The 22,084-nt window shown below is 37.8% G+C and overlaps 3 protein-coding genes and 1 non-coding gene across 5 annotated transcripts; 3 read left to right on the top strand and 1 right to left on the bottom strand.

The window, feature by feature from the left end:
• The first annotated feature begins 8,711 nt into the window (after positions 1–8,711).
• Positions 8,712–9,578, top strand: LOC103442735 (suppressor protein SRP40-like). The gene has a single exon (XM_008381548.3). The coding sequence runs from the start codon at positions 8,712–8,714 to the stop codon at positions 9,576–9,578; it is 867 nt and encodes a 288-aa protein (XP_008379770.3).
• A 3,523-nt stretch (positions 9,579–13,101) lies between these two features.
• On the top strand, positions 13,102–15,879 carry LOC103442188 (zinc finger protein CONSTANS-LIKE 6). 2 transcript variants are annotated; one of them, XM_008380956.4, is made up of 3 exons: positions 13,102–14,190; positions 15,274–15,450; positions 15,552–15,879. In XM_008380956.4, exons 1-3 carry the CDS (start codon positions 13,315–13,317, stop codon positions 15,573–15,575), a joined length of 1,077 nt encoding a protein of 358 aa, XP_008379178.1. In that variant the 5' UTR covers positions 13,102–13,314; the 3' UTR covers positions 15,576–15,879. The 2 variants fall into 2 exon arrangements, 1 of the variants encoding a protein (XP_008379178.1); XR_003770803.2 differs by having other exon boundaries at positions 13,130–14,190; positions 15,249–15,450.
• A 1,346-nt stretch (positions 15,880–17,225) lies between these two features.
• On the top strand, positions 17,226–17,651 carry LOC103442187 (17.8 kDa class I heat shock protein-like). Its single transcript, XM_008380955.4, has one exon. The coding sequence runs from the start codon at positions 17,226–17,228 to the stop codon at positions 17,649–17,651; it is 426 nt and encodes a 141-aa protein (XP_008379177.1).
• A 1,634-nt stretch (positions 17,652–19,285) lies between these two features.
• Positions 19,286–20,558, bottom strand: LOC103442186 (uncharacterized). Its single transcript, XR_011578358.1, has 2 exons — positions 20,135–20,558; positions 19,286–19,892 (listed from the first exon to the last, which is right to left on the bottom strand). It is a non-coding gene; the product is annotated as an uncharacterized protein (transcript).
• Positions 20,559–22,084: the final 1,526 nt, after the last annotated feature.

Here is a 22,084-nt window from a genome sequence, read left to right as displayed (position 1 = left end):
ATGCTCAACACAGTTTATTTCAACCAATTATCATGATTCATATTCATTAAAACCCCTATTTTTCACTTGACAATGAGACAATCAAAGAAAAACAGAAATCGAATGAATTTGTATTTGGTTCAAATCAAACTTCGTCATATATGAAGGAGTGGGATTCTCTAATCTTCAAAGATTCAAACTTTGTATCACATCTTACAAATCCAATCTTATGTCATTTGCCTCACTAGAACTTGCTTTGAGATCTCTCACGATATTGTATCACATCTTACATTCTCTTAGTGATGAAAGTAAGCATTAGAAATTTACCATCATTGTCATAGAAGCTAGTGCCCTACATTTTTTTTTTTCCCTTGTTCGCCCCATTGAGCCTTTACATAAGCCTTCTTTTTTTCTCTCCAACCTACATTTTTTGTACCTAGCCTTAGTTACAAATTTATCCTACCCTACTAAGAAGCTAGTAGAGACATTTTTTTAAGGAGAGTTCTAGGTTGTTCAAGTATTGAAGACGCAAATTTTGAAGAAAGCCAAATTACAAACAAAGAGCCAAAGAATAAAAGAGGAAACGAGATCATTGTGAGTGACTCACAAAGTGAGCTGTCAGAATCATAAGAAATTATAAGAAATTAAGTGTGTAGTTTGTACATGAAGAGCAAGAATCATAAATATAAAAAAAATTCAATGTGCAGTTTTATGTCTGTTCTTGTTTCAAATCCAACCACTCCATATACTGCAAAGTTGCCTTGTTCATTGGTGCATTTCTCTGTCAATTTCATTTTCCGCAACTCCTTTAGTTTCTTAAACTTTGTGTTTCCCATATCTTCATTTCTTTAACCAAGTCTCTAAGCCACGTTGCAATCCTTTTGCAAGAACCTACTTAATCTCTTGAGGGTAATTTGTTGATGTGTGTGGAGACGAGATCAATCTGCAGCATATGACAATTTAACATTCATGAAAAATTCTTTTGAATGTAAACACTTAATCCCACACACCTTGACTGACATTTGAGTGTATATTCCTGGTGAGATTAGGGGTTACATTTAAGTTGCCTTGTTTCACTACATTGCATTTACATAGTCTCAAATTTTGGCTCTCTTTCACACATATTATGGTTTTTTGTGTATCGCGTGTTTTGTTTATTTTACTTGCTGTCCACCAATTCTTGTGTTTTTAATTTTACTTGCTGTCAAGCATGTCTCTTTTCTTTTCTTTTTTTCCCTTAATTAATTTTTTCCTTGTTTTTTTCTTTCTCAACTAATGCGTTTGTGCAGCATCATCAGTATCTATCAATTCATCTTCTTATCCTTATCTCGACTCATCATTCTCAATTGCCGATAATGATGGTTCTTTTGCTGATATTTGGTTGACTGCAGAGCCTTAGCATTTGTCTTTCTTTTATAGTCATTTGTTGGTTGTTATCTGTTGGTTTTTTAGTTGTATTGGATTCTGACTTCTGTTTTGTTTTGTTATATATATATTGCTCTTTTCTTGAAAGTTGCAAAAACCATTTTTTTTTCTGAGTGTCATGGTATCCTCAGTCCGAGCGTCTTCGTGCTTTGAAGTTTGAAGACCAAACTCCTGTTATTCACTTTTCCTCTTCTTGTCCCACTGCCCGTCCTATGAAACGTGCTCATCCATCTTTTGATGTTCTTCATTTTCAAAGAGAGGTTTTCAAACAACTTCTCGACATGAGCAAGAGATTCATTCTTTTAGAGGAATTCATTAAGACTTTTTTCATTGACCTCAGTCATAGGATTTCTAAATTGGAGCAGTGTATTCAGCGCATACCCAACAATATGCTCGCTTCAGTTATCAATCTTTCATCTTTTGATTAAGATTCTGGATTTAGTTTAGGTTTTGTTATGGCTCGTGATGATTGTGTGAGTTATGATATTCTTGATGGGCCCATCAGAAAGATCATAATCTACATAGTCATCACAAGATATAACAAAACCTAAATTAAATCGAGAATCTTCATCAAAAGATGAAAGAAAGATTGATAGCTGGAGAGAGCATATTGTTGGGTATGTGCTGAATGTAAATGTAACTAAATCTATGAAATTGTATACATAAATTCTAGAGAGAGATAACAACTCAGAGAGAAGAGAGAGAGAATGAATGTTCTTGATATATTTCTTAATCATCAAGTAATACAAGAGGTTGAGATATTTATACACTTCCAACAACAAGGCTAACTGCCTTAACTAACACATCTTCTAATCTAATTACACATGTCATCATCCTATACATCAATTTCTATACTCTATCATCCCCCCGCAAACTCATGCTGGGATGCACGAAGCATGAGATTGGTACAGTGAGTATGAAATAAAGGAGAACTCAAGCCTTTAGTCAGAATGTCAGCAAACTACTCTTTGGACGACACAAACTGCACAGAGAGTTGCTTCTTTGCCCCTCGTTCCCTCACAAAATGAACATCAATCTCAACGTGTTTAGTGCGTTGATGTTGAACAGGATTAAAAGACAACGCAATGGCAGACAGATTATCACAAAACAACACAGGTGTGGAGGATAAAGGAACCTGCAAGAAGACTAACAGTTGCTGGATCCAGTCCAATTCTGCAGATGTGGATGACAGGGCACGGTATTCGGCCTCTGTAGAAGATCGTGAGATTGTCAGTTGCTTCTTGGATGACCAGGAAATAGGACTATTCCCTAAAAACACAACCAAGCCAGTAGTCGACCGTCGATCATTAGGGTCCCCTGCCCAGTCAGCATCACTGAAGGTCTTTAATTGAAGCGATCCTCTAGAATAACCGATGCCATGACTAAGGGTTCTTTTTAAGTACCTCAAGATTTGTTTGACTGCTGTAAAGTGAGCAACCATAGGGGATTGCATGAACTGAGCCACTTGATGGACAGAGAATGCTATATCCGGCCTTGTAAACGTAAGGTACTGCAAAGCACCTACCACACTTCTGTACAAAGTAGGATTGGTATATGGATCACCATCATCCTTGAGAAGCCTGTTATACGGTAAACAATGAGTGTCACAAGGTTTTGCATCGAGCATCTCTGTTTTGGTGAGAAGATCCAACACATATTTCGATTGAGACAAGAATAAACCAGTTGCAGTTCGTGAAATTTGAATGCCAAGAAAAAAATGCAAATCCCTTAAATCCTTGATGTCAAACTCAGTTTGTAATGCAGTAATAACCTGTTGTATGGATGCAGATGCACTCCCTGTGATGATAATATCATCCACATAGAGTAGGAGAATGACAATACCAGAATCAACCGTTTTGACAAACAAAGAGGAATCCGAATAAGTGTTTTGAAACCCCAAATGAGGCAGGAATTTTGTGAATCTATCATTCCAAGCTCGGGGAGCTTGCTTGAGTCCATATAAGGATTTATGCAGTTTGCAAACTAGGTGAGGATGAAGAACATCTTCAAACCCAAGAGGCTGAGCCATGTACACTTCGTCTTAAAAAATGCCATGTAAAAAGGCATTTTTGACATCGAGTTGTCGAAGGGACCAACCAAACTGAGCTGCAAGAGCCAATACTAACCGAACAGTTGTAGGTTTAACCACAGGACTGAACGTTTCCCCATAGTCAATTCCAGGTTCTTGACTGAACCCTTTAGCTACTAATCTAGCTTTATGTCGGGCAATAGTACCATCAGAATGTCTCTTGATCTTGAAGATCCACTTGCACCCTACCAAATTCTTTGAGGAAGGTATGACTACCAGATTCCAGGTACCTTGTGTATGCAAAACACTGATTTCCTCTTGCATAGCCTTAAACCAAATTGGATTCTTAAAGGCAGATTTGTAGGAAGTTGGTTCAATAAGAGACAAATCAGTACCCTCAGACTCCTGAACAGTAGCTAATAAAGCTATTTTCTTGATAATGCCACTCTTGCTCCGAGTTTGCATAGGATGTAAATTGATTGGTGGAACCTCCAGTACCACTGACAAAGTATCAGGATGAAATTGTACTGCTGGAACTTGAGACTGAGGAGAACCATTGACAAGTGCCACAGGAGGTTGAGAAGTAGTAAAAGCAGTAATGGACTGAGATGATAGTGGTGATGATGTAATTGGAGAGAGTGATATGGTAGGAGAACCAGGCAAATTGGAAGAGGCAGGATGTGATTGTGATGTTATGGGAACAGTAGGCATAGATACCACAACATTATCAGTGGAAACAATAGGTACTGGACTGTGGATGGTAGAACCAATGTGTGATGAGTTATGATGGAACAACAAGTCTGTGTATGGGAATTGAGACTCATCAAACACTACATGCCGTGATATGTATAGTCTTTGTTTAGAAACCTCATAACATATATACCCTTTATAGTTGGTAGCATACCCCAGGAAAATACACTTTGTGGTTTTTGGTTGCAGCTTAGAGTCATTATAAGGCTTTAATAACGGATAACAAGCACATCCAAATGATCTAAGATGGGAAATGACAGGTAGAAGCCCAAACAATAGTTCAAATGGAGAATGATTTCCTAGGACAGGAGTGGGCATTCTATTGATGAGGTAGATGGCTGTTTGACAAGCATAGGACCAAAACAGGGCAGGTAATCTAGCAGTTTGTAAAAGGGTCACAGTTGTTTCAATGATATGCCTATGCTTTCTCTCAACTAGGCCATTTTGCTCAGGTGTATATGGACAGGATTTATGATGTGTAATGCCTTTTGCAAGAAGAAATGACTGAAATGCTTTACTGACATACTCTCCCCCTCCATCACTTTGAAGAGTTTGAATAGGAGTTGCAAACTGAGTAACAATAAAGGAATAGAATGCAACAAATTTGGCAAAGACATCAGATTTATTTATTAATGGGAAAATCTAGCAGTATCGTGTACACTCGTCAATAAAGGTCACATAATACTTGTAACCATCAATAGAAACAGAAGGGGCTGGACCCCAAAGGTCACTGTGAACTATAGCAAAGGGTTTTACAGACTTATTGGGACTTAGAGGAAAAGGAAATTTACAAAACTTTCCCTCCAAACAACTAGAACACATGACAGGTATGGATGGTTTTGGACATGGAATATTAGCTTGTTTTAACATCAAAGAGACAATAGAATTGGATGGATGGCCTAGTCTATTATGCCAAGTAGTAGAATGAATGTGCTGACCGAGAAGAGCTTTAGCTTGGAACGGTACTGAGGTGGATCCATGAGAAGTGGTTGAAAGACAGGGAATTGGGTATAGACCATTACTGCATACTCCTTTGTAAATGATCCTCCCTGTGGCCTTGTCCTGAATCCAGAAGCAAAAAGCATAAAAAATTATCTAGCAATTGTTATCCAAACAGATCCGATGCACAGATAATAAGTTTTGTGTTAACTTCGGAACATATAACACAGAATTGAGCTTCATTGGAGGAACATAATTAACTTTGGAAAGATTAAGAACAGTACTTCCAATATGAGATACAGGCAAACCTTCACCATTGGCAGTTTGGACAATCTCAGAGGTAGGATATGGAGATGCCAGAGATAAGTTGTTGAGATCAAAAGTCATGTGATTTGTAGCACCAGAGTCAATGAGCCACACTTGAGGATTAGAGTGAGAAGGAGATGCCACAGAAAGAGACTGAGGCATCACAGTATGCAGAGCTTGAAGAGAGTGATGCTGAGGAGAGAATTGGTGTCCATTCATTGCAGAGTGCTGACTAGAGACATTGTAACCGGGAGCACCAAAGTTTGAGGAATGCATTGGAGACGGATAAAACTGACTGGGAGCACCAACAAAATTAGGACCTTTGTCATTATAAAAACAATACCATGTGCTGTGATTGTGCTTGCCACAGATTTGACAATTAACTCTGTCAGAAGGTTTAGAACGGCAGAATGGTGCTGTGTGTCCTTCAGCATTACAAAGTTGACAGGTTTGCACCAATGGAACACTTGAATGGCCATAAGACTGCACTGGGGAGTGACCAAGGATGCCCGAATTCGGTGTTGGTAGCACATGTGTTTGAGTGGAAAAAGACGGTTTGGGTGGATAAGACCGAAACCCTTTATTAAACTTGCCTTTTCCTTTGTTTCTGTTGCCATTGAACGGCTTATAACCGCCAGAGAAAAATTGAGACTGACCAGATGTACCCTTTCCGGAATGCGAAACATTGTTTGCAACCATTGCAGTAATAAATGGTGCAGTGGTAGAATTCTCAACAATAATCTCTTCAGCAAGCAACTGAGATCGAAACTCTTTAAGAGATATCACATTCTCACGACCTCTAATGACACACCGAAAAGTATTATATTCAGAGGGTAAGCCATTGAGAGCAAGTATAACAATATCTTCATCAGAAAAGTGAACTCCAGCAGCAGATAAGTAATCCCGAGCCTCTTTTATCCTATGAAGATACTGGGACACTGAATCAAAACCCTTCTTAATTGTTTGGAGATTAGATTTCATTTGAAAGATACTAGTCTTAGACACAGTAGAGAATTGTTCTTTCAAACGAATCCATATATCCTGATAACTCTTGCTACCAATAGCACAGGATAGAGCAGCAGGCGAAAGGGTAGCAGTTAGCAGTTGCATTACAGCCTTATCATGCATTTTCCAAGTCATAAACTCATCCGTTGCAACAGAAGCATTAGAGCTAGAGTTCATACTAGAGGCACCAGATTGATCGGAAAATTGAGGAGGACAGGGATGCGAGCCATCAACAAACCCCATAATTCCATTGCTCTCCAACAAGAGTTGTATCTGAAAGTGCCAATTAAGATAGTTGGAGTCATCCAATTTGACATTCACCGAAGTCGAAATGGAGGAGATTAGGGCAGTAATCGGGGATTGCACAATTTGAAGTTGCGATGCAGTCACCATTGAAATTGCTTCAGACAAACTCAGTGAGAACTTTTAGCAAACAGGTGGAATGCACTGACCAAAAGAGCAGAAGAAATGATCGACGCAAGAAGACGATCAACCAAGAAACAAAAAAAAACCCTAGAAATCAGGATTTCAAGAAGACGAAGAGAATTGAAGATACCGAAGACAAATTTACGAGATCAAAGACACCGTCGAGGCGAGCGGAAGCAGAGAAGGAGGATCGAAGATCAAGCGCAGGCAACAAAGGCTCTGATACCATGTAAATGTAACTAAATCTATGAAATTGTATACAGAAATTCTAGAAAGAGATAACAACTCAGAGAGAAGGGAGAGAGAATGAATGTTCTTGATATATTTCTTAATCACCAAGTAATACAAGAGGTTGAGATATTTATACACTTCCAACAACAAGGCTAACTGCCTTAACTAACACATCTTCTAATTTAATTACACATGTCATCATCCTATACATCAATTTCTATACTCTATCACTGAATATACTATTCCAATATAGAAACCCGACAACTGAAATCAATGGAAGAAGTACTAATGAATTTCTCTAAAAGAGAGAATCTCTTGCTCAGTTCGAGTTGTTTGTAGTGGCAGTCGCCACTTAGATGGTCAGCACGAATCTGTTCCATAATGATGGTATGTAAATACTTTCTCAGACCTAGTCAACATTGTTCTTTTGTCATACATTGTGTGTGTTCTTGTCACGTACATTCTCATACTCTCTATTTTATGGCAGCTAACCACAAAGATGGTACATGTTTTAAATTTTTGTTACGCATGCCAATGCGTGATTGGTTTGAAATATTGCCACAACGATAATCCCTATTGTAAGTTAATTAGTTTATCTCTCCCCAACGCCTATATCAACTAAATGACCAACTAATAGTCTTTAGTTTAGTAGCAGTTGTATTGTTGAAACGAAATTTAACTTACATGAATGCAATGATATATAAATTGTTGATATTTGGAACCCTTATGCTTAGTTGTCTTCGACCCAATAACTAGATAAATTGTTGTTATGCATAGATTGTTATTTCATGATTCCTTAGCCTTATACTTGAAAACTTTGACACTTGACATCTCACATAACCTCTTGATTAATTATAATCAATATCTATTTACTGATATGGAAAGTAAATGAAAGCACAAAAGGAGAAACGAAGAGCATATCATAAAGGCCAAAACCAAATCTTACCACAAAGGGAATTAAGTTCCTTGTCATCTTTCTTTCTAAATTTCTAACAATAGTTTGTTCTTACAAAATCATGAGTAGAAATACACGCAAGTTTGAATGTTTAATGGAAATTCAAGATCCTTGTAATTATCGAACCACAAAAACGTTAATGTTAACACAATTTTCATAGCACAATTGTACTACTTCTCTATTAGAAATGAGATTCACATATATTGGTGGACCCTAGCTCTATTAGAGATGTGGTACAAATGTGACCTTAACCATGATTCGTTAGGCCCGCTCAGCCAAGAAACCACATTACTTTTAAAACACACGCTAATTAATTAATTAATAGAAGCCATCAGGTCATAACAGAATAAACTAACTCTGGTGTCTTATCCTCCACAGATTTCCTACGCTGTCTCCCTTCCACGCTAAGTCCTATAAATCTCATTCCCTTCCAACCAAGTTATGATCCACATACGTCCTTTGGTTGCGCAGTGTTTCTCTATATTTTACAACTATAAATATATATTTAGTGACAAACAACTGCAATAACCATTCATTAATCATCCCAACACAAGAGAAAAATCTACCTTACGCGGCAAGTAAACGAATTAACGCAACAGGTTATAAGCCACATCAAACCCTAATTTTGCTACAAAAACAAAAGGAAGAAGAAGAGCGAGAAGAAAAATGGCACGTCGCGAATTGATTCTCATTGCTCTGATCTTGGTTGCCATTGTCGGAGTTGCGATGGCAGCAGATTCGAGTAGTAGTCCTTCGCCATCGGAATCGCCCAAGAAAGACGACAAAAAAGACTCTGACAGTTCATCTTCATCATCAGATAAGGACAAATCGTCATCAGATAAGGACAATTCATCATCAGATAGGGACAATTCATCTGATGCCCCGTCATCATCATCGGACAAGGACAAGTCATCATCGGACAAGGACAAATCATCATCGGACAAGGACAAGGATAAGTCCTCATCCGCCCCAAGCCCATCAGCACCATCCCCCAAGTCATCCGACGATGGTAAGTCATCAGACAAGGACAAGTCATCATCTGCTCCGGCTCCAAGCAAGGGCAGTGACAAAGACAGCTCATCTAAGTCACCTAAATCCTCCGCAAGCTCGCCCGACTCCAGCAAGGACAGCGGCAAAAACAAAGGTAAAGACAGTTCATCTCCGTCGCCTAAGTCTTCTTCCTCCAGCTCTCCCAAGTCCTCACCGTCTTCAAGCGCCAAGGACAACAGTAGCAGCAGTCCGGCTTCTTCCCCCAAGTCATCAAAAAACAAGGACAAGGACGACAGTAGCTCTGCTCCATCTTCCGACTCCTCTTCCAGCGCCTCCGCCCCTTCCCCCGATGACTCAGCCTCAGGATCCCCTCCTGCCCCTACTCGTGACACTACTACAGAGGCTCCCTCTGACGTTGTGACTGCGGACACACCCTCTCTCGCTGAGGCTCCCTCTAAAACCGCCGCCCTCCCCACCTTCTTCTCCACTGCCTCCACCGCCGGTGCTCTCGTGCTCGCAGCCGCCTCCTTCTTTGCCTTTTAATCAAGCAAGCTTTAATTAGCTAGTAGCTAGTCACCCCATGAGTACTTGCATGCGCATTCATATTATGCCCTAATTAATTCAATGTTGGATCCTACGTGGTCGTATAACTGTTCGTAACGTCGAATGATCCATATTCGTCCTGTTTCATTCGTTCACTTTCCCTTTTTCCAGATAATTAATGAAAGGGCATTTGCATTAAGTTTTAGGGCCTCCCTCTATTAATCTTGTTTGCATGGGTTAATTCTTGCACGATGAAAAAAGATTTCGAAACCTAGCTGATTTAATAATTTACATTAGAGAATTCATGCATATGCATGCATGGTATAGAGTCTCTAAAGAACAAACGTATATGCTTTTTATGTGTTGGTGTTCAGGATGATTAAATGTGGATACATATCATAAAGAGATTTTTCAGTGTGACCGGTACACGGGATGGTACACCATGTGTCACTATACAAATGGTGGATATGTGTGTTAGAAAGTTAATAACTTCAAAAATAAAATTTCTCACCACTTGCATAAAAACACGTGATGTATTATCTGGGTTCCCGTGACAATGAAAAATTTCTCCATATCATGATCACCAGCTGCAACGCTTGTAGCTCAAGTAATAATTAAAAATGTTTATTCATCCACTTAAGGTTATAGGTTATAGGATGCTGTTGGTGCTTATGGCTGCCAAACATAACAAATCCATTAATGATCAAGAAGTAACTAATAGAAAGGAAATTAATAGAAATTTAACCTAATCCATGTGCTACTTGGCCAGTGGATTCTTACGTACTTAAATTCGAACTTAAATACATAGATGAAAACACATTCGCTCTAACTTGTTTACCTCTTAAGAAATATGATTGTTTTGGTTTACATATTTGGGTTGGACCCCGTAAGAAATAAAAAGTCTAGTTTCGTTAGAAGTGACCCAAAAGAAGAATCCCTTGGTGCCTCGTCTACATTACATCACAAGCCCAAACAAAAATAGCAAACTAAAAAGCAAAAACAAAAGGAAAATACCAAAATGGGAATCCCAATCCCACCGACACTCTGATGATGTGACATACCCGGACCCAAAATAGTAATTTCAAGAAAAGGAATTATATGAGCGTTTTGGGTTGTGATGGTGATGCGATATTTGAGAAATTATTTTGTGTGCCGGATATACCAAATGGAATTGTGCAAGTGGTTGAATTTTTTTTTACTTTCGAACCGATTGTGTTGTTTTATTTGAAATACTAGATCTTATTACCGGCACACTAAAAATTCTATCATAAAATTAAATTTTTTTTTATTATAATATACTAGACAATGTTGTCGACATTAAAAAAAAAAATCCTTCGTGATATTTCTTGTTGTGAAAATTGGGAGCAATCTATACACGTGTGTTTGTGCAAAGACTTTTTTCAGTGGGAGGCCCCACCCACAAAAACAATGCAAAAGCTTTTCCAGAGACCAGAGGCCAGAGGGGCCTGCCAAAGCCCAGATTTCAGCACTATCTTGTGCGAACTTATGGCTGTGGGTCGTTTCTCTTGGCATTCCCTCCACTGTGCCAAACAAGCAAGAGGAAAACATGTGGAAATTCCTTCCTCTGCTTGCAACGTTTCTCTACTTCGACTAAAGATTTTAAAATTGTTGGAATCAATTGTTTGCACAACCGTGTATGGAGGAGTTATGTGAGAATGGCTGCCTACAAGCAAGAACAAACAACCGTGAGCAACCTAGGGTATTGGTGTGATACCAGTCAACGACTTTCTTACGATCAAGTGAGGATAAATCTTATAATTGAAGCAGTGTGCAAGAGATCAAAGTGTAAGAAAGCATTATATGCCCTAGGGCTTAGGTGGTTGTGTTTATACTAGTTGGGAGAGAGTTTTTCAAATAAATAGAATCTGTATCAAACCGGAATAATTCTAGAAGATAACTAGTATAAGATATTGCTTCCTTTTAGAATTCTGATTACTTGTGGAGCAAGCACGGTGGACCTCAGTGAGGTCTGCGAGCCTCGCCTACCATTGTGGAGTCTAACAAGATGTGGTAGCATTCTTGGTCTATTTAGGCGACTTAATCTGATTGGAGTCATTGCGTCTATGACCGGACTTCTAAGGTACTTGTATCCCAATCCTCCTTACTCTGGTCTAGGAAAATTCATTGTCCCACAAAAATATGTGAAATAAGGTCATTTAATTATGCAAAATTGGCCATATTATTGATTGTATCTCTAATACAAGAGAGTCCTATTATTGTATGCTTGACTCATCTGTATTACATAGGCAATCAACAATTTGATCAGTTTTGTATGTCCAAACATAATATTAATCATATCATATCGACACTCCTTCAAAGTTTAATTTGATTGAACAATTTAATCAATAAGCTATTCTTGGCACTAAAAAATCATTATGCACTCCACATTTATAAAAACACAACGAAAATTTTAGAAGTGCATCATGATAGTTTTAGAGCGCCAATAGCAACAACCTTTAATCATACTTAGAATTATAGTTTCTTGTTATCTAGTCTAAACCAAAGTCGAATACTAGTTCAAATTAATCAATGGTTGAGACTGAATACAACAAAATTGTATGCGGAACTCATATTTATTAGAAATTATCAATTATTGCAATTTGTCCCCTAAATAACACTATTATATCGACACTTTTCCAATGATAATTTGAATGATACTTGAATTTTGGCTCCATGTTGATTAGACTTGTGGGCTCTTGAAACTTTAAAGATGATGGATCTTATGAAGGACTTAAATGAAAAATGATCTTTGGAGTTGGAGATGGCACAAAGCACAACTATCCCATGAGTACTAGACTATAGCATTGATCAAAGGCACATGAAAGAGCCTGGCAAGACCACTTCATAGTGCCCCATTATTCAATCCAATATGGTCTCATGGATGACATTTGGTCTCCAACAACAAATCTTGAGTTGGAAATAAATTTTAATGTGAGTGCAAAATTAAAAGCCATTTAGTTTTGCTAACTCATGTGTTATATAAGTGTACGACATGAGAAAATTTCAACATATCAGCTTGACCACATCATTCGTACAGCATAAGTTAAACTCAATTAATCAGCTTAACCAAATCATTCGTAAAGCATAAGTTAAACTCAATTAATCAGCTTGACCAGATCATCCGTAAAGCTTAGGTAAAACTCAATTGCAAGATATAAGCTTGTGAGAGGTGGTATACGAACAGAGAGATTCTAAAAAAAAGTCGGTTTGTTAATTACTGATGTGATGAGGTTGACCTACTTTTGTACGAAAGTTTTAATATATTACACTTTTTTTTTTTTTTAACACTACGTGACGGTATAATGATCAAACTAAACAATAACTAGTTAAAAACATTAGGGCAAAATTTTACACAACTCGATCCATGAATTATCAAAGTTCAGTCATCATCACATCATCTACAGCAAAGCGAAATCTGGATAACAAAGCACAATCCACCCCTCCACCCAATCACCACATCCCACGTGTCATAAAGCAAATGCGTCAGCATCATCATCTATACGGGACTGATGATCAATATGGCCTTTTCCCAATGAGTCAAAATCTGAGCTCTTCCTCTGCTGCCTCTGCCTCTCCCCAAAATATACTTTCCAATTTCTTTTTCTAACCTTTTCGCGATTAATTAATCGATTTATCAGTGAACAGAGAAAGCAAGAGAGTTGAGAGAGAGAAGGCAAGAGAGTTGAGAGAGAGAGAGAGAGAGAGAGGGAGGGAGATGTGCAACAAGAAGAGTCCTTCTGGTCACGACGATCATGTGCAGAGGAGCTCAATGATTGATGATATGATCAAGAAAGAAGAAGACGATGAAGAAGAAGACGAACTGATTAAAAATTTAGCAGCTCGGAAATTCAGAACAAAAACCAGAAAACCCAAGTTTTTAAGTCTCCGATCCCAACTCATCTCCGAAGATAACGGACAAAGTTACAGAGCACCCAACAAAGTTACATCAACGAAGGCCAAGACCCACCACCGCCAACGCCGCCGCCGCCGCCCCCAGCTCAACCTTTTTCCGCTGCACCCGGAAAATCGGGTCGAGAATGATTTTGAAGATAAAGGGTACATGCAACAGGACGAGAACGTGGCCTTGCTGTTCGAGTCTGACGGCAGCGCCACTCTCAACGGCCTCCTAACCTCCACCGCCACCACGTCGACAATGTCATCCGATCTGGAGGAAGCAGAGTCCTTTTCCTACTACAGGGGACGGGATGAGTATAGAGAAGAAACAGAGTGTGACATTGTGCGGACGGCGATGAGGAGCAGAGAGAGGGAGACAAGCGTGGAGAAGTGGGTGTGTTTCTCGGAGTTGGTGGAGGAGAAGAGAGAGAAGGACTGCTTGGCTAGCTCGACGACAAGTACTACCGGTACACGAGGCGGAGGTGATGGTCGGGATGTTGGTCATCGACGGTGGAGCTGCGGCGGAAAGGGGCTGTCGTTGGCGTTGAAGCTGGATTATGAGGAGATATTGAATGCTTGGTCCGATAAGGGACCACTGTACATTGATGGAGGAGATTCCCCACAAACTGTACCTGACTTGATGCATCAGCAGGATCATCAGCTTTTTCAGCTCAATGATAACAGCAGTACTCCCGATGTAAGAATTTTTTTGACTTCTTGCCCTTTTTCGTTGATCGGTGCATTCACTTTGTTGAACTTTATGTGTAATTTCACCTTCAAATTAATTCCATTGATTATGTTTGTGAAATATAAATTGTGATTGACTATAGTTTAATAATGCAAATGTCATAATCATAACGGTTTATTTTTTTTTGGACATGGATCCTATTCGGAACCATGGATCATAATCCTGAGAATCCATCAATTCGGATTATTGAAATTTAATCGAACAGCTAAAGTTATTATAACTTTTAAAGTGTATCACTGTTCATAACCGTTTGATCAAATTTCAATAACTCGGATTGATAGATCCTTAGGATTAAAATGCATGGATCCGAAACGATCCATATCCTATTTTTTTAATCATCAATTAAAAATTGTATATGTGAAATCAATGTTGTCGGTCTCATCTACAACATTATATTTGAATGTTACCATTTGCATTTTGTGCGAATATCTCCCGATCAGGAATTGGTCACGGGAGAAAAATGTATTCATTTGACACTTTTTGTATTTGGATGTTCTTAGTAATGAAACACTCAGTTACTTCTGTTAAAAATAAACATTATATTGTCTTGGTAAGGAATTAAATATTTTTTTGATCAAATTACAAATTAATTAAAGGCCTAACTGTATTAATAGTTCCCATTGTGGTAGTATAGTTGAAAAATAGCCCATATGGTAAAACACAATTCGGATTTATACCCCTGTGGTGATGTCCGTTAGCATTTTGGTTCAAAATTTAAAGTTTTGTTAACTCACTGTTAATTATTAGCACGTGAGCCATACATGTGAGAGTAAAATGTAACTCTCGGTTAATTGTTAGCACGTGAGGCTCACATGTGATGCTAACTTATCTTTTTAGTTACACATGTGAGACTAACTTACTAATAATTACCAAAACCTAACAGACTTTGCCACAGTATCCTAATTGTTTTTACAATATGGGCTATCTTTCGACTACTCTAACACTACGGCACTGATAATCCAATTAAGCCTTAATTAAATATTGAGGTTCCATCTGTTGGGGTGTAGCCTGAAATGCATGGGACTTGTTCAGGGGTCAGGTGGGAACTTAAGGAGAGTCCCGGAAGAGGACGGCAGCTTAAAAATGAAGATGGAGCAAAGACTGGCCAGTGTGTTGAGATACAAGGAAAAGAGGCTTAACCGGCTCTACTCCAAGCGGATCCGATACCAAGTGCGAAAGCTCAATGCCGAACAACGACCCCGTATGAAGGTACTCTTAATCTCTCATCACAACCAAGTGTGTTATATATGTTCTGTAATTAATTCAGATGACTAATTTCGTATTAATCGTTCCATATATCTATGTTGCAGGGTCGATTCGTGAAGAGAAATTGAATTAACGCGCGTTTTGAACGTCTGGTTTCGATCTGACCTGCATAACTTACCAAGAGGATGGAGATAGGCATGGTTTTTGGTGTTTTGAGTTAGATATCCAGTGCATGCGGATGTTTTCGTTTCCCTATTCTTTCCTGCTTTGCTTGTCACTCACGTTACTGGGAAGAGGGAATGATAAGTCGTATGCTTCTTGCGTAAAAATATATGCACAAATCACATACACAAAAAGATGATATATATGAGAATCAATCAGACGTTATTTAACGTGTAAATATTGCTGTTTAATGTAGCTATGTTTGTGAGATGGATAATTTCTCAAATATTCCGTGAACCATGACTACGAGCTCCTTCTTAGCAGGAATTTCGTTGTACTGAAGAAACGATGAGATGATATGGCTCCCGCAAGGGCCATGTATTTACCGTAACCTTCGTGTTCTGAAGCAAAAAAGGGGCGAAATAGTGAACTTCATAACATGGGTTCCTTACCTTAATTGGTGTGGATATTTATAAGAATAAGATGACCAATATATAGTAGTGTAGAATTTTATCAGCTGGAACTGGAAGTGGAAGATCATAAGTTGACAGAAGAATAGAGTGCACAAAAACTGCGCAACCCGAGCGTTTTCTTGAGTATGTTCATTTGTACTCTCTATCGTCTGTCAACAACAAGAAGATCCTCGATCGTTTAATTTGGAGCTAGCTCGCTCAAATAATTTATATATTCAAGAGGTTGCTGGGCATGTTCCATATACCCTTCCCCCTCCTCTCCTGTTTTTCGGGTTCAATTTGTAACGTTTGATTTAGAGATGAATGGTTTTGATTTAGGATATATATATCTTTGGAGGAAACATGGTGAGGCTGCTATATTGGCACCAGAAAATAGTACTCCTGCAACCCTCTATGTATGTTCCTATGTTTTGAAACAAGTTCGTCATTCACTCACCTAGCAAAATGCATCTCCAATAGTTCAACAATGCCTTTTCCCCACTACTTTGGATCAATCAAGTGCAACTACCAACTACAGCCTTTTAAAGTCACCCCAAACATGGATTCCGTCAAGTGGCTCCTGTAGTATGTTCGTTCCCTTCTTTTAAGTTTGAAATCTTCTACAAACTAAAATAATTTAGAATACTGTCTAATGGTCATATAGTATATGGTTAGTGATATTCATTTTCATTTGTAAGGAGAAAATCTTAGGTTCGAATCTCATGGATCGTGAATTGAAAACCAATTTATTTCTTAGGTCTTACAGTAATTATATCTTTGTATCAAAGAAAAGAGAAAAAATAAAAATAAAAAAGGATGATCGTCTTGTAAAACAAATGTCATCCCCAAAATGTGGGCTTTATCTCCTTTTTCAGCCCAATGATATCGTTAGAGCCCAACATTTAGAAAGTGACGTTCATGCATGTTCTAGTAGCCGATAGAATGTTCAAGTAATTCACCTACTGATTGATCGAACATCGTAGAACATGTTATCTTTAATAAAAATCCGAAGATAACTATATACTAGTAATTAGAAGGTTCAAGACGCATACATCGAACTCCATAACTCCATATATAAATCTCTCCTGCAACCAAATTAATCAGCAACACCAGCAAACTAATCTCTTCCTAATCATCGATCTTAGCCTTTGCTAATCATACAAAATGTCACTCATTTCCCAAGTGTTTGGCGATGAAATATTCGACCCATTTCTCTCCTTGATCAACAAGTGTCCTGTCCTCAACACCCCAACCGACTGGAAGGAAACCCTAGACGCCCATGTGTTTGTTTTCGACCTTCCGGGGCTGAAGAAGGAGGAGGTCAAGGTGGAGGTTACTGATGGAAGAGTGCTCCAGATAAGTGGCGAGAGGAATGAAGAAGAAAAAGATGAGAAGAGTAAGGATCGTAAAGATAGGTTTCACCGTGTCGAACGTTTCCGGGGCAAGTTCCTAAGGAGGTTCCGGCTGCCGGAAAATGCCAAGACAGATGAAGTTAAGGCATCTATGGAGAATGGGGTTCTAAAGGTCACTATTCCCAAGCATGAAGTTCAAAAACCTCCAAAGAAGGTTATTCAGATTGAAGGAAATTAATTAAACGAGAGTTTCACAAATAATCATGTGATAATGTGTGATAATAAAATGTATCATGTGTGGTAAGCGTGATTTTCTTGTTTTCGGTTGAACTTAAATTCAGAGAGAGAAGCCTTACTGTTTTAACAAACTTAGCTACGTCTAAGTCTGCATATCATGTGTGGTTTTTAATAAAATGTGATAGTTTGTGCATGTTTAATTGTTGTTTTTATATCGAATATATATCAAACCTTGGAATCAATTATTTAGGGTATATGTTTCTGGTTGAATTAAAGCGTTGGGACATGGATGGAGCAAACCATAAGGGATTTGTCTAAACAATAATCCCGTCTAAAAGAAAGTAAACAAAAGGTTTAAAATTCAATTACAAGATTTGAACAAGCTTGGTTTAGAAAATTGTGCTGTTGCTGCCGGCCACTTGCCAAAAGCCAAAAGCTTTATGAAGTTGTTTCTCTATGCAGTTGTGGCACAAACAGAATGTCTTTCAAGAATTCGGCCTAACGACCGTCACAGTGGCATGGGACCAGTTAGTTGTCCTGCATTTTGCTAATTGAACTTTAAGTGTACTTTGTACTCGTGCGCTCACTTATTTGATCTGTAATTAAACTCCATTTAATTATGTACTTAAGCATCTGCATGTGGTGTAATATTTTAATGAATAAGGGATTGGTTTTTATCCGAGTCCAAAATTCCTTTATTTTTTAAATTATTATAATAATTTCAAACACTTGAAAGATTTGAAAGAAAAATACTTAAATACCATGCTTTTGAGACATTAAACGGAGCTAGCTTTTAGCTCAACCAGTAGATAGATAGGATGTCAGCTTTTACTTTTAAGTAATGCTAAGTAGAATAAATTGTCAAACTAAATTATATATACTAAATAAAAATTAAGCACATTAATCAACATTTAAGTATAATTCAATTGTCAACTTTCATATTATTAGTTTACAAAATTTAATATTTCTAGCGTTATCTTTTACTTTTTAGTTGTTACAATTAAATATCTCAATTTGTGAAGGTAGATTTGCGATAAAAAAACGATACCGACACTTTGGCATTCCAAACTCATATGGGGTTTAATTTTATTGCATAGTAACACATGATAGGTTGAGACGCTAAGAGGATATTCTAGTTTTATGCAAATCCTTTCTTAATTGCTTTACAATTAATAAGTTTAACAAATGAACCACGTCATCCATCCAGCTTCTCACAAAGCATAATTCTTCCAATATTGAGGTTATACAGGCAACATGATCAATTTATCGGACCTAAGAATTTCTCTACTTTTAGAGAGAAATGTTAAGGAGATTCTTAAAAGTGGGACTTTCTGCACCTCATCTTTTTGGCACGGTGTTTTATAATATTGATACTAAAATTAACTTTTAAATTGTGAGATGATAGATAATTTGTACATATTCATTTTTAGAGAATCTGCTTAGTATTTCTCACTTTTAGAAGCATATTTTAGCTTAGCTTTAGCTTTTGTGCCGGCGTGCACGCGTGGGTGAATATACAACGCAATTGAAAGTTGAAACATAGAAGGCATCACAATTTTGAAACCTTTGATCGTCCCTTGGCAAAACCAAATGGACCAATATTCTACATTTTTACAATGAGGAAAAGAAAGAAAATGGAATCAACATATCTTTTTTTTTTTTTTTATAAACATAGCTGAGTTTATGCCCTCAGTCACTACAAAGCTTACAAAGACATGCATCAGCATTCAACAACTTACAATTTTTAGTTGCAGAAAGCCCCAACCGACACAAAATGATAAATGAAATTAAAGTCCCTAGATAATCTAGCTAGCCAAGTCATCATATGGAGAAAAACTTCAGAAGGATCATCGATTACGTCAATCATAAGATACTTCTTACAAAAACATTACATTTTGGTCCCATTAATTAAGTGTGCAGCTGCCCTCTTTGTCATTTTTCTCCATGAGAGGAAAGCATAGTAAACTTTTTTGGTTAGTAATGAACAGAGATTAATTAAAGATAATCTCATGATTCTCAATTTCTCAAACACGAATCGAACGACAAGTCGTAGGAGTTCCAGTTCCATGAAGAAGCTTCATTTCCTTGATAGCTGGATCTTGGAGTAGAAGCACTTTCTCCTTGTCCCTAACTCCAACCATGTGTAAATATTCCCCATCCTCTCTTTGTTTTCCTTTGTAAAGAAGTCTTTGCTCTCTTGCCTCCATACCATTCACCAGTGACAATATCATCTTTAATTCGCCTGCAGAGAACAAATGAATCAAAGCCAATTAGGACTTGATTATTTGCATTTATGGCTCATATATAGAGAAAAGAACAGTCCTAGTGATGACATTGTAACAGCATTTCAAGTTAATCACGCATTGTTATGTGAGAATTTAAAACATATGATAGTACGTGATTCATTATGACTACCACTACAGACTACAGTGATCTCCCGTTTAGGTAAGTTTCGCTAAAGAATGTGAAAGAAGGCTTAATTACCAAATGTGGAAGTGGCTTCAATGGAGATATCATGGAAATGAGACACAGTTGACACTCGAACCGTGATCATGCCTTCTCCGGCACTGCTTTCGGCCGCCGTCTCCCTTGTCTGAACAAGCATGCCTCCCGGTCGACGCTCCCATTTGATTTCACCATTGCTAATAGTATTGCCTCCTCCAAACTCCTTTTGATCAGCAGCTTTACTCTTGCTTTTACAATTGCTGCTGCTGATGAGCTTGCAACTGCTAAAGCTTCTGCAAAACCTGTTTGACCTTAGCTTAATCATCTTTTTCCCTGATTTTTCTACAAGCACTTCTGTTGTGCTTTTTCTCTCAACTACTCAAACTGCTCAGGAGAAATGAGAGGAAATGGGGAGTTGAGAGTGTTGGAGTTGGCTGCTTAATATATATAAGTAATAAGGCAAATGTGCATTATATTAACTAGGGCAAAATATAATAACGACATCAATAAAATACAAGCCGCCCGAATAGTGTTGCAAAAAGTAAGACTGGGCGGCCAATGAGAGGGTGCCACAAGGGGGACAATGTGGGCATGGCTTCTCTTTGCTTATTTTATGGAAGGCCAAGTGCACATGGGGGTGGGTGCTTAGGAACACGGTTGCTTAATTGGCGGGCCAAATACAAAATCAATTGCTCCATTAATTTGTCTTTCAAGAAATATATATGATCCTTTGATAGTTTAGAAATAATTTTGTGGTATTTTTCGAGAATCTAGACGGTGTGAGGGAGAATTTATGGTAAAATAATTGACCAAAAATATTGGAGTTATAGAAATCTGATCATGATTTATAAAAGTGTCACCAATTGTGGTATGAGTATATGAGACCTCATTTTTATAAATAATGGCTTGTTTAACCTTGTTCTTAGAAGAGTTCTACATATTCAACTTTTGTACAAAAGCGCTTAAAAGCAGAAAAACTTCTTGCGTAAGCACTTTTAGACGGGTCCTGGCTAATTAAGTTTATGATTTATTCAGAATTCTATATGATCTAGATTAAGAATTAGCATCCGATATACGGTTTGGCACGTTAAAAGAAAAAATAGATATCAAATTAATGTGGCATATGGAATATATGTTCGATTAAATTAATTATGTGTAAAGCTAGCTTCTTTGTCTTCATCCTTAATTTGTGATTTTGTTTGGTTTTTATGTTTAGATCAGTTAGGTTAGGTTGGTGCTTAAGCTTTCTTTTGGGTTTACATTTTCTTATGGGTGGTTGGCTAATCTCTCTAGGGCATCAAATCACATGGGAGAGAGCTTAAACAATACGTATATTCTCTCCTTTCCTCTTCTTTCCACCATGTTTAGATGTGTTGAACTTAGAAACCTTCATCATTCAGAATATACTGCTCAAAAGTGACGGATTCAGGATTTAAACTTTATGGGGCCGTAGAGTTAAAGTACAAGTTTTTTATTTTTTATTTTTATAACAAAGCATGAAGCGTGCAAAGAAATTCAATTTATTTACTAATTTTGTCAAACATTTGGTGGATTTGTTATCGTTAGCCAAACCATGTTCCGCACATGCTAACAAATATCGACTTATGCGGAAGCAATTGATGAGCGATATCCAGAGAATTTTTCGACGCAACCTGTCAAGATATGACTAGCAAATATTACATGAAACACTTGGTAGACACAAAAGGGACCTACCAAACATTCAAATGATCCTCGAAAGACCTTTACATGTATATTTTTCAGACTCCGGATGGTCTTGTGACCACCTTGGTCCTAATGTACATTCGCCCTGCTGCTAAACCTAAATTTTTTTAATCTTACTAAATTAACGGATAAGTAGCCCTAACAAAACGAAGATTTGCTAATCAATCATCGATAACTTACTTCGTTAGCGTGTGAGCCAACTGTTAGCTGCAGTGGTTATGGAGTTGCTAATTAAGCTTATTGTTTTTGTAATTTTCTAATCAACTT

The sequence above is a fragment of the Malus domestica genome, chromosome 17, assembly GCF_042453785.1.
Source record: "Malus domestica chromosome 17, GDT2T_hap1".
Taxonomy (NCBI): Eukaryota; Viridiplantae; Streptophyta; class Magnoliopsida; order Rosales; family Rosaceae; genus Malus; species Malus domestica.
The sequence above is the reverse complement of the archived record's forward strand: the minus strand, read 5'-3'. Positions and strand labels throughout refer to the sequence as shown.

Coding starts and splice junctions, on each gene's coding strand:
- LOC103442187 (XM_008380955.4), top strand. CDS start 17,226: ATGTCACTCATTTCCCAAGTGTTTGGCGATGAAATATTCGACCCATTT.
- LOC103442188 (XM_008380956.4), top strand. CDS start 13,315: ATGTGCAACAAGAAGAGTCCTTCTGGTCACGACGATCATGTGCAGAGG. Junction 14,191..15,273: donor ATAACAGCAGTACTCCCGAT/GTAAGAATTTTT, acceptor GGACTTGTTCAG/GGGTCAGGTGGGAACTTAAG. Junction 15,451..15,551: donor AACAACGACCCCGTATGAAG/GTACTCTTAATC, acceptor TCTATGTTGCAG/GGTCGATTCGTGAAGAGAAA.
- LOC103442735 (XM_008381548.3), top strand. CDS start 8,712: ATGGCACGTCGCGAATTGATTCTCATTGCTCTGATCTTGGTTGCCATT.